Source organism: Anastrepha ludens, chromosome 3 (assembly GCF_028408465.1).
Source record: "Anastrepha ludens isolate Willacy chromosome 3, idAnaLude1.1, whole genome shotgun sequence".
Lineage (NCBI taxonomy): Eukaryota > Metazoa > Arthropoda > Insecta > Diptera > Tephritidae > Anastrepha > Anastrepha ludens.
Window position 1 is genome coordinate 112,262,464 of NC_071499.1, and position 13,268 is coordinate 112,275,731.

General features: G+C 39.2%; 1 protein-coding gene across 3 annotated transcripts in view; it reads left to right on the top strand.

Annotated features, from left to right (window-relative positions):
• Positions 1-9,373, top strand: part of LOC128858806 (ras-interacting protein RIP3) — a 160,358-nt gene extending 150,985 nt beyond the window's left edge. For all 3 annotated transcript variants that reach the window (XM_054095313.1, XM_054095314.1, XM_054095315.1), the window contains exons 3-4: positions 1,557-2,399; positions 6,729-9,373. In XM_054095313.1, coding sequence (XP_053951288.1) covers positions 1,835-2,399; positions 6,729-6,940 — 777 coding nt within the window. In that variant the 5' untranslated portion in view covers positions 1,557-1,834 and the 3' untranslated portion in view covers positions 6,941-9,373. The remainder of the gene's footprint in view (positions 1-1,556; positions 2,400-6,728) is intronic.
• Positions 9,374-13,268: the final 3,895 nt, after the last annotated feature.

The following is a 13,268-nucleotide window of genomic DNA, read 5'->3' on the forward strand; positions in this document are numbered from 1 at the left end:
GTAGTCCCAAACATGAATCGTAACTGGATGCTTAACAGTTCGCTCAAGTTGTAGATTATCAACAGTACATCAGGACTGACGTTTGCAACTATTCGCTCAAAAGTAAAATTCTCCCAGTTAATACTACTTTTGTCCAATTCCGTTCTATATTTGTCTTAGCCCATGCAAGTCTTTTTTCAATGTTTGGCAATGAGAGCAGCGGTTTTTTCAATGTACTCCGGAATTCGAGGTCTTGTGCAGGGCAACGTCCTCGAATCGTGTCTTTAGATACATTAACACCATCTTTCCTTAAAATTATCTCAGCTTCTTCTTCTTCGTAATTGGCGCTATAATCGCTTACGCGATTTTGGCCGAGTTTAACAAAGCGCGCCAGTCGTTTCTTTCTCGTGCTAACCGGCGCCAGTTGGGCACACCAAGTGAAGCCAAGTCCTTCTCCACCTGATATTTCCAACGCAGAGGAGACCTCCCTCTTCCTCTGCTACCACCAGCTGGTACGCCATCAAATACTTTCAGAGCCGTAGCCTTTGTATCCATTCGGACGACATAACCCAGCCAACGTAGCCGCTGGATCTTTATTCGCTGCGCCATATCTATATCGTCGTAAAGCTCATACAGCTCATCGTTCCATCGCCTGCGATATTCGCCGCTGCCAACGAGCAAAGGTCCAAAAATCTTGCGCAGAATCTTTCTCTCAAACACTCCAAGCGTCGCTTCATCGTATGCTGTCATCGTCCAAGCTTCTGCGCCATACGTTAGGACGGGCATGATGAGAGCCTTGTAGAATGCTAGTTTTGTTCGTCGAGAGAGGACTTTACTGCTCAGTTGCCTACTTAGTCCAAAGTAGCACTTGTTGGCAAGAGAGATTCTGCGTTGGATTTCAAGGCTGGCATTGTTATCGGTGTTAATACTTGCCGGTTTGCCACAAACAAATCAATGATTTCTGATATTGCTTTGGAGAGGTATATTTTTCGAACCTCGTCCGACAAAGTCGTCAATTTTTTTAACTTCGGACTGCACCCATTTGTTTATGAAGGTCTTCGACTTCTTCAAATATTTTGCTGCAGATGCACGTGACATTTTTGGACCTATAGGGTGTGTACAGGGGAACATTGCTTCAAATCATTTTTCATGCGCGGAACTCATTTTCCAACCTACGCTTTCTAAATTTTTCACAAAGCTTACAAGTTACGAAAAGAACACGCCATTTACATTTTTTATAGCGGAACTCTAACTTTGAATTAGTCCGGTCACGCTTCCATTAGACATACTGGATATCCTTTTCTTTTCGAATCTGAAAGCCACATACTCTATATTTCAAAGCAAGCTTAATATCCACGGTATTCAGGTATTCCAAGTTACGTACAAAAGTATCGGATTATCAGTCTCAGTTTACGAAATAAGAAATAACCGATTGCAATTAATCAGCCTTAAAGTATAGTAAAGCCTATTTTACTTTAGTAAAAGAATTGCTTAATAATAATTAATTTTTAGTTTCCAAAATGTTCAATACATTTCACTTACTAATGTCTAAAATTTCTATTCTTCTTTATCCTCAGCTTGGCCGCCATTATTTTTACAAACTCAAATATCTTGCCACCAACGCAACATAAGTACAGCAACAAGTAAAGTTTTGCCTCTCAAAAAACTCAACAATTAAGCGAAGTGAAAACGAATTATCGAACGAAGTACCTTCAACGTCCTTTGGCCATCTTAAGTGTGGAATCAAGTGTTGTGGACTGAATAGCCCCATACCACCGAATAGCGTAGCTGTTGTTATTTTGTATTTTATTTTCACTTACCTTTCGTTTTGCGCATCGTCGTCGCTGTGTGAACAATGGTTGCAATCGAACATCGTCAAAAGTCATCGACAGCAGCAACAGCAACAGCCACAGCGACATCAGCAGCAACAATCAACATAGCCGTACTATCGCCAACATCGTCTGCCTCTTCAACGTCGGCTGCTTCGAATACTACTACGACGACCACTTCAAGTATTCAACCTCAACCTCAACATCAACATCAACAACAACAACAACAGCAGCAACAACAACAACTAATAGAGAAACCGGAGGAGGAGAAGAAGCAGTTGGTGGAAGAAACTCTGAAAATAACTCAAAAATCGCCAAAACAAAAGCATACAAATATTCAATCAGATAAAATGTCACAGCTGGAATCACCCGCCGATACAAAAACTTCGGAGAAACAACAACAACATAACAAGACTGGCGGTGGTGCTGTCTCGAAGAGTGCGGTTAGTCAGCGTAATGTCGATATAAAAATTGCCAAAAAATCGAATTTGGACGCAGCAACCAAGGAGCTTACGAAGAAGGTACTCAAGCTGGATTTGACGGGGAAGGATTTAGATGAGTTCTCCATTAAATCACCAAAATCGCCAATAGGTGAGTTATATCTAATGGTAGAGTGATGAAGTTGGTTGCAAAATTTTCATTAGGGGTCAATTGATGTGTCATACTGGGCTCAAATAGAGTTAGTAACTTCGGATGCTAAGATTACTGAAGATTAATAGTAGCTAATTCACTGTCTGATGCACTAAACTACTGTTGTAGTGAGACGTATTCCTAAGTGCACATCAGTCGTTCCATAAGTTTGTTTCACGAGTAAAACTCACTCGAATAAAGAATATAAGCGGTACTCCTTTTTTAGTCTGTTAGCCCCATGGATACCGCTTGAAATACATGCAGAACTGATCGCTGTATCTTCACTCAATGCATTACGTTTGCCCCAATGATGCTTAATATTGAAACCTATCGCGCAGAGGAATAAGTTTGAACTTAAGTGGGTACAAGGGCACTGTAGTGCATAGGATAAAAATTTGACTTATGAATGAGGGAAATTTAAATCTGCGGCTCACAGAATAGGATCGAAACGTACATCGGACCAGATTTTGTAGCCATCTGAAGGTGCCCAGTATGAAAGGTATAGGAAACGTGGTGTATGGAGCCTTAATATCTTCAAAGCAAGGCAGAGCTTCTTCAAAAAGCCGAACAGACCGGTAACGGAAAACCTTAATAAGCCGAAATGAGAGAAGGTCCTGGTTGGGTGATAATGAGGCAGAATTTAAAGAGCAAAAAACATTTTTTGTTCTTCTGATTACTCCTTTGAGGGGTATAGGACATCAACAAGTTTTGGTTACTACTACTTACATTGGTTACTATAAACGAAGTAAATATTTTAATAAAGTAGGTGACTAGCCTGCAGTTGAAGATCTTAGGTGATGGACTGTAAACTGCGCTGCCTAACAGCCCTACTCCATGAACTTGTTTTGTCACCGTGTACAGTTTTTCGGAGTAGAGTGTGAGTGACTGTGGTAGGGTTTATGTCTTCTCTTCTGACTACATTATCGGCGGCGCGCTGGTGAAATGGCATTGAGGAAAAACTTCTATTACCTTTTTAGTTATTTTTAGCTGCAAAAGTGCACAGGCTGCGAGTGATGAGTGTTAGAGGAAATTCGGAACAGCATTTAGATTGCGTGTTGGGAAGGAAGGTACTTGGAATAATTAAAAATAATGATTATCAAAGCAGGAAAGGCGGAAAATAGGAAGAACACAGGACTAAGCACGTGGCAGGATTCGAACCCACGATCCTTGTGATGATAGGCTAGTGTGCTCCCGCTAGCTTATCGAGGGAGCAAATATGAGGCTACTATATTTCTTTAATATATATCCTGCTACAAATTCATTAGGTTTATTAAGTAGTAAGTGCATTTTACCTCGTAATATCTCAATTCATAATTCTTCTCTTCGGCCTTAAGTGAACCACCTCTACGCTCGAATTTTTTAATTATGGTCTTCTCAATGACCCTTCCCTGGAAAATTCCAATGTTCTGACGTGCAATGGTAAAGCATCGAATGAATTTCTGCTGTGAAAAAACTTTTCATAAAAATCATCTGGCATTCGAATGCAACATAAAACTGTAGGGACCTTTAACTTGGAAATGCACTCCACTCACAAATTGCAGAAAAAGCTGGACCTAAACATTTCTTCTTCTTCTTCTTCTTGATTGGCGCGATAATCGCTTACGCGTTTTTGGCCGAATTTAACAAAGTGCGTCATTCGTTTCTTTCTCGTACTAACCGGCGCCAGTTGGCCACACCAAGTAAAGCCAAGTCCTTCTCCACCTGATCTTTTCAATGCAAAGAAGGTCTTCCTTTTCGTCTGCTACCACCAACTGGTACCTCATCGAAAACTTTTAGAACCGAAGCATTTGTATCCATTCGGACGACATGTCCCAGGTAACGAAACTCCTCATTTTTTTTTTACCTTAACACTCTTTAGAAATATATGCCTGGCGCCACTTACTAATATGGAAATTTTTGCTAATATTTACCACCGGAATGACTGTCCCTGCGCTATTTAATATGACAGATATGGTGAGATACCATCAAAGTTCGATTTTTGTTCGTCGAGAGTCGAACTCACTGATCAATTGCTTCAGTTCTAATGCAGTACGAAGGACGTTTGCAAGGTCTATACAAACTTAATTGTTTAGGGTAAACCTTTTCATATTTCGGCATAGTCTCCTTTTAGGCTCATACACTTCGTTCAACGCTGTCTGATTTGTTGATCCCTTCCGAATAATAGGATTTGTCCAAGTCTTAGAAATAGCCTTTCGTTTCAGCAATCACCTCCTCGTTTGAATAAAATATTTTTTCCACCAGCCTTTTCGTCAAATTTGGGAACAAATAATACTCTGAGGGATCGGAGATAGCTAAGTCTGGAGTTGAAACCCTATTAATTTTGCGACCACAACTGCTGAGGCGTGAGTTGGTGCGTTGTCGTGATGAAAAAGGTAAATCACTCAACTTCCTCGATTAAAACGAATGCCAAGCACAAAGAAATATACCGAACTGGCTCAGACTTGGTTTACCTTCTTCAGAGAAATACTACTAATTAAAATTAAACACGATATGCTTAAGTAGAGCCATCTCTCTGACTTTGCACGGACTTTTCAAATGACCCTCGTACTAGTTAACATGAGCGATGCTTCACTCAGAAGTCAGTTTGGTATGAGATCTGGACAACCACTACTGGATCAGACAGAATACAAACAAACCTTGCACGACATTCATCGATAGTCTGTTACCACTTTAAAAAATGCTCGGCGCTGAATGCCGTCGAATGCCGTCATGGTAGTCCAACCACGACGTATTACAAATTACAAGTCTCAGCTGCCTCGTGAGACTCACGTTACTGTGGCACAGCCAGCTTTTGGCTAATGTAGAAGATTAAACTTCTACCCATCCAGAATTAATTTCCACTTACCTAGTAGATATACAAGGCGAAGTCCGAAATTAACAAAACCTGCGCCATAAAAATGTTTTTGTTGGCGTCAAATTTTCAAGGAGTTAGTGCGTTGGAAGTTACATCCCTAGCTGACTTCCAGTGAAAACTTGGTGACATTCGGTTCAGTGGAAGCGAAGTTATTGCATCTAAAGTCGCGGTATGTTGGTGTTATCGGTACAAAAATGAATTTCGAACAAAGAGCTAATATCAAATGTTGTTTTAAAATCGGTAAAAAGTTTACCGAAACCTTTGTATTGGTGAAAAAAGTTTATGGCGATGATAGTCTATCTCGTGCCAGAGTTCATGAGTGATGTACACGTTTCAGAGATGGTTGTGAGGACATAAATCACAATGAACCGAAAACTCCATCGAAATTGTTCGTAAATTTATCAAAGTTCAACTGAAATCATCGTTGAAATTCTTGGAAAGAGTATCTCCAAAACTTCGAATTATCGCATTTTAACTGATCATTCGGGCTTACGAAAGGTATGTGCACGTTTCATTCCGCACAAGTTAACTGAGGACCAAAAATTGCTCAGAATTCAACATTCGAAAGACCTCATTAAAGAAGTGAAAAAAGGCGAGAACTTCCTTTACAACGTTGTAACTGGTAATGAAACGTCATGTTTCCAACATGCACCTGAAACTAAGCCTCAAAGTGCCTAATGGAAGGCCGCAGACAGCCACCACCCAAAAAATCGCGTTCGGAAATTCCAAAAATCAAGTCGATGCTCATTTGATTTTACGATTCCAAGAGAATTGCCCACAAAGGGCTCGTGCCAATAGGCCAAACTGTCAATGCAATTTTCTATCTTGGCATTTTGAAGCGTTTGTTCGAATTCGCCCTGAATATCACGAAGGAGGAAGCTGACGCTTATTGCATGATAATGCACCATCTCATTGATCCACTCTTGTGACTGATTTTTTGACTAAAAATCGCATTTTAACCATCAATTATTCAACGTATTCGCCTGATATGGTTCCCTGTGACTTCTACCTATTCGGAAAATTGCATTTGGCCATGAAAGGAAAACGTTTTGGACTATAATCGTATATTCGGCATGTGAAGGTTCCGCGCATAACACTAACCACCGCCTCACATGTCCACTTTGTCCACTTAAATCTACACAGAAGGGAGGATAGTTATAGGGTTAGTGGGAACATGTACCCCACATACCACTGGTGTGACGGCCCCTTTGATGATGTTTCTGACGTTTTAACCTCCTGTGAAATAAAACACATATCTACTTGTAGATGGTATGCACTTTTGAACTTATCGCTCTATGCAGGGTTTAGTAAGCTACTACATCAATGCCAGTAGAGATTCTTTGCGTAACCTATTAAACGCTACATGTTTAACTCTGTATATTATTTGTAACTGAATACCTTACTAATCATTTGTTCATCACTTTCGTTTCTTATAGCGCGCTTGCCGCATCAAACATCGCTTACCTCCTCGGTCGATGTGGAGGATAGGAAAACGTTACGTGAGGCCTTATACCAGGGTATATTTCATCGCCATCGAAGAACAATTTTCGCTGTGGGTAGCTTCTTACGAATGTTACGCAGTCGCAATTCACAATACAATACCATACGTAGCTCGTCCGAGGGCGAGGATGTGGATGAAGTTAGATAAGACAATGTTTTGTAGACACGTCAATCTACAAATACGAGTATACATATATACATACAAATACATATATATGCATATAAACGGATATATAAAATACAAGCCATACAAACATGTATGCGTACACACATACATATAAACAATTATATACTTACAAAACTTAATGATAAGCGCATATGTACGTGAGCGATATAAAAATGAATAAAAAATTGCTATTAACAAAATCAAATACAGACAAAAAGTGGTGCATAGCTGGAGTGGTAGTAGAATGCATAAACACGCAGAAATACATACAAACATAAGAATCTATAAATTTTGATTATCGTATGCGCAAAAATTCACACGTACATATATAGGGAGTTACAAAACGCATGTAAGATATTTAAGGGCATAATAGTATGGACAAAAGGGGAAAAAAGAGTGGTATTAAGAGGGGTTTTCAAACTAATATATCTGGAGATATGGCAAGTAATTCTTTTCTCACACTTTTATGCGTGAATATACCGTCGCCCGTTTCTTTATTATGTCAAAAAAAAAAAATTGAAGCAAAATAAAAAAACAACGAATCTCAAGATTTGCAAAGTCACCTCCTTGCATCTCCCACCAGGTGCGCCATCTTTCTCGGCAAGATATACGAAATAGTTGTAAAACTCTCTCAGCGGCCAGGATTTGTTGACATTTTGGATTAATTGGTAAGTGCTGCTCCCTAAGGTGATTTATAGGACTATGCCCCATAAAATGTTTGCAAATATCCCCTAACAAAAAATTTAGAGGGTTGGGTTAGATTAGATTAGCCCATTGTATACCAGCATTTAGTTTCCAGCAACTAAATAAGTTGCTTAAGCCACTTGAATCTTTTTAAGAACGTAACTAGAGCCTACAGTGCAATATTTTAAAATTTCTCCAAGACTTCAAAGAAATAATCGCCAAGATATTTGGCACGACTTGCTCGATGTGCAGGACATTCACAGAGGGCGTGTTGTGGCGACTCAATTTCTTCTGCATCTCTACAACTCCTGCAGAAGTTATTGTGAGGCACACCAATTTTAATGGCTAGTGTGCCATTAGGACAGTGACCTTTTATAACAGGAGGACGCTGGTAGTTGATCTGTTGAATCCAAGCAAATGGAGCCCCTGCAGTTAGTAGTCAGAGATCACCTGCCATTGGTTTCCGCGATTACGCTCAAGTCAATCGCAGTGTACAGTTCGTTTAATCTTCTACCACTCGCTGAAAGTCAAACTAAGAGCCTTTCCTTGCGCACTCATCCGCTCTTTCATTTCCTTCCTTCACAGAAAATACTTAAAAATATTAGTAAGAGTTCTATCAGAGCACGGTCGTATAAGAAGGCATGCCAATAGAATTGGGCTACCATATTTTGACTTTTTCTGAGGCTGTTAGGATGTGGAAGAGAAATAGACAGTGGAACCTCCTCTATGCGGGTGCATGGCTCTGTGTAGAAGAAGGGTGAATTTGCTTGGAATCGCTTTTCTGAACAGCATCGCGGATGTTGCATCGTTAAAATTAGCTAGACTTACTAGATTTATAAAGTCCACAGGATGGTTTGAAGAGTATCAAGGGGATTAAGGATAGGATAGGGTATTCCGGTGGTACCACAAGGGGCCTTTAATTGGTCTAAGTGCGTCGTTAAGATAATCACTTGACCTAACCTAACAGCCTGTTTTTAATTCAAAAATTTCTGCATTTTGGATATAAAAAAGCACTAAACTGCAAAGGACTGGCAACACTGCACACTACACCCATGTGACGTCACACATTCTCAGATGTGTGCAATCTTGTTTCTATCATTCTTGCTTAACGGGTTAGAGGTAATCAGAGGCCCGAAAAAGTAATGATTCTCTATAATTATTTTTTTTGCTAGTCAATTGCTTCATTCTACAAAAATCAAAAACATAGCATTAGGGCATCATACTTCGACTTGACTTTAGCAAAATTTTCAAAAACAAAAAAATTAATAATTGTAAAGTTATCGCTGTTTGTGTGGAGCCCGTTTCTCCAGAAGTCCCTTGCAGTGATCATCACTAGTCCTTGGAAATTCATCTAAAATCAATCGGACGAGAGGAATTAATTTTATTAATAGATAATCTTGTGCCTGATCAAAGATGTTCGAGAAAAAAAAACCGACAATTAATTGTTTAAAAGATCGAAATTTTTAAAAACAAAACCTTGGAGCAGGCACGAGTTTTTTATGTTTTCCAAAGCAGTATAAATTTTATTGAAATCTATCAAGCGGTTTTTAAGTAACAGTGATCACCAGGGCCGCCGTAGCCGAATGGGTTGGTGCGTGATAACCATTCGGAATTCACAGAGAGGTCGTTGGTTCGAATCTCGGTGAAAGCAAAAGTAATAAAAACATTTTTCTAATAGCGGTCGCCCCTCGGCAGGCAATGGCAAACCTCCGAGTGTAATTCTGCCATGAAAAAGCTCCTCATAAAAATATATATCTGCCGTTCGGGGTCGGCTTGAAACTGTAGGTCCCTCCATTTGTGGAACAACATCAAGACGCACACCACAAATCGGAGGAGGAGCTCGGCCAAACACCTAACAGAAGTGTACGCGCCAATTATTTATATTTATTTATTATCACCAGTTCAAAAAACATATATATATATCTATATATATATATATAATTGACGTGTACACCCTTTTTGGGTGTTTGGCCGAGCTCCTCCTCCTATTTGTGGCGCGCGTCTTGAGGGACCTACAGTTTCAAGCCGACCCCGAACGGCAGATATTTTTATGAGGAGCTTTTCGTGGCAAAAATACACTCGGAGGTTTGCCATTGCCTGCCGAGGGGCGACCGCTATTAGAAAACTGGTTTTCTTAATTTTTGATCTTTCACCGTGATTCGTTCTCGCTGTGAATTCCGAATGGTAATCACGCCCAAACTCATTCGGCTACGGCGGCCGCCGCCAAAAAACATAGTTATGAGAAAAACGCATTTAAAGTTTTGCTATCGATTTATGTTGAGTTATACGAATTATTTAATTACTTACACTGTGCCATCTATTCCTGGGCCATATAATAGTTCTTCAGCCGTCATAGCAGCTTCCAAAATATCGATTTGCTGTTGCCTACGTAGCATTCTACCTTTTCGAGTGTTATCGTTGGCGCACTTATCTGCCACTTTCGTACGTGCAGCATCCATTTTTTCAGCATACGAACGCTTCGAAGCGCCCTTTGATAATTGTTGAATAACTCGAAAAGTATTTTTCGGACTCACTTCAAATTTTCACACAATATTTTTTAGATATTATATTTTAAGAAAATGCAAAAAAAATCCAATATTTTGAAAATTCTGACTACCCTTAACCCCTTAAAAAAATACTCAACTTGCCATATCTTCCAAACCCTTAGTTTGTGTGCCCATGTCTATTAAGCCTTTTTTGCTTCTTTTGGCCCGCACTACACACCCTCTTTAAACATTTTTCATAATATTGTACAACCCTGTATACATATATGCATACTTACCTTTGCATACGAAATTTATATCCTGTGCTGTTGCGTTGACAAAAGAGACCGCATGCGACACCACAGCCATCAATGCATACAAAACCTATACATATTTATTGAAAGTTGTATGAGTGTAGTTAAAAAGAGAAGAAAATATTATTGGAAACCATAAAATAAACTGTAAAAGAACTTGAAAGTAGTTTGCGTTCAAAATTTGCAATTTAGTAATATTTTGTCTCCCCACAATTCATCCGAATCGCTTAAGAATGTGAGAATTTCAGTCTTTTGTTTCTGTAACCTCTTTATTTAGAGTAGCATAGTGAGTAGCTTATATATACATATACATATACACTACACTACTTACATACATACATATATATATATATATTCCGATAATCACGCAAGGGTACAGAATTATTTGGCATAGTGTATTTGCACGATTCAGCAGAAATTTGCAAAATGTGACATTTTATAATTGCAAAATCGCTTGCTTGTAAATGTAATTTGTATTGGTAGCTCTTAGTTTTCTTACTGCGCTAAATCGAGCAAACAAAAAGAATTTGGAAAATATTTTAAATAAAATGCATACCTAATAAATTTGTTATACGAGTAGTTGTTGTCGAATGTAAAAGGCAAACGAGTTTTATTACAATATATACTTACAAACATGCATACATTTATAAACAATATTTTTCAGATCATTTTGCTTAACACATTCCGTACAAGCCGAATAACCTCGAATTAGTTACTTACATGCATAAAAAAAAATAAATAAAAAAATAACAAATAAAAATATAATAAAAAAATTTTACGCTTTGACATTTTATTTAACAAACGGAAAACGGTAAATATATAACTATAAATAAATATAAGTTAGATTTCAATGCAAGCTAGATTTCGCTTAGCTAAAAAACCCCGATGTCGTTTGTGTATCCTAACATCAGTCGATTCTAAGAATCATCTCAAGTGGAGGATTGTTCGTACGAGTAGAGCGCGAGTGAAATTTTCGCTGCAATCCCTTGAGCAAGTAGAAAATCATGGCTAGAGAGCTGTACATGCCTTCCCACTTATGAATGAAGTTCATAAAGCGAAGTGTTGAAGAAGGCACGGAAATGTCGATTCGTCGTCATTCTCAACTTGTTAGCCTTTGTACATACTTAGATTATGGATAGAAAATAAGAATCTTGGCTTACGCGCCTATAACATACAGCTCGTACATTGAATTGAAGCCATTGACCATCGTTTGCCACGCATTTTTTCGGATAAACAAAATATGACTGGACTGATTGAATGGACCATGTATGTAACTCATAGCCGCGGCGGGCATACCTATACCGGATATCATATTCAATTCATATCCATTAGGATATCAGGAAAATCAATATTTGCGTGTATGGAGAAGGTGTCATAGGCGATTCTACAGCACGAAAATGATTTGCAAAGTTTAAAAAAGGCGGTTTTGATGTCGATGGCACGTCCCGCAGTGAAAGGACTTCTGAATTCGGTGAAGAACATTTGAAATCACTTTTGAAGGGGAACGGTCGCCAAACCAGTAGTGAGTTGGCGGAAAAAATAGACTACGATCATAAAACGATTCGCAATCACTTTTATTCAATGAGTATTTACTGAAACATTGGAGGCTTAGGTGACTCACGAGGTCAACGAAAACAAAGAAAGAAGTCTTCAAATTACCTCTCATCATCTCGTCCATCGAGCAACACATGGTGATAAACAGCGCTTTTTGTACCGAATCGTCATGGGAGATGAAAAATGTTGTCTATACATCAATATGAAGCAAAGAAAGGAGTGGATGGGTCCAGGAGATACGCTAAAGTCGAGAATCAAGCCGGACTTTCATTCAAAGAAGATCGTGATATGTGCTTGGTGGGACCGGAAGAGCGTGGTGCACTGGAAAATGCTCGAAAAGAATGCCACGACCAAGAAAGAGCTCTACATTGCCCAGCTACACCGCGTGAATGAGGCTATTCGACTGAAAAGACCAGATCGACATGGTCGAACCTTACTGCTTCACGACAACGACAGGCCCCATGTTGTATATAGTAAGTCGCAGTCCAAGAGCTCGAATGGGAGGCCCGTCTGCAACCGCCGTATTCTCCGGATCTTGCACCGACCGATTACCATCTTTTCGGCTCCCTGTCAAACCAATAAATTCTTTGACACCAGACCAAGCGATTTTTGGCGCAACGGCATCAACAAATTGGTCGTGAGGTGGGAAGCGGTTTAACTTATTGATCGAATTATTGTTTTTTGTTTAAATAAAAGTCTTCTGTAAAAACACTACGAACTTATTCCCCAACCAAATATATTAGCGAAAGTAGTGCAAGTTACATAGATATTCACGGATAAAACCTCCGCTTGGCATCCGAAAACAATATCAATCGATTCTAAGATGGAGGACTGGCTCAAAACCAGACGTCCGTGCCTTGTTCGTACAAGTAGAGCAATCTGCGAATGTGCAGCTCTGGCATCCTGGATTGGACGGAGAGTCTTAACCTTCGAAATAAATATTCCGAATGCCAACCCTCTCTATCTCTTTCTAAGCACTCATCGAACGACCCTCGTATATAAGAAGTTTAGGGGGAAAAAATAGCGCTCACTATGGAAAATTAAAAAGGCGATGCTGCCTATTACAGGCATTACCCAATATAAGGGGTGATAAATTTAGAGGTATCTGATTCTAAATCACAATAAAACAACGAAAATTCAAATTGATTGAGCAATATTTATTATTTTTGTGTTGAAACATTCATGGCAATTTTTTTTTAAAGATCCCTTTTCATCCGTAAACACCAATTTACGGTCGGTATCTCGTGAATTAATTTAGTAATGTTGACCTCCAAT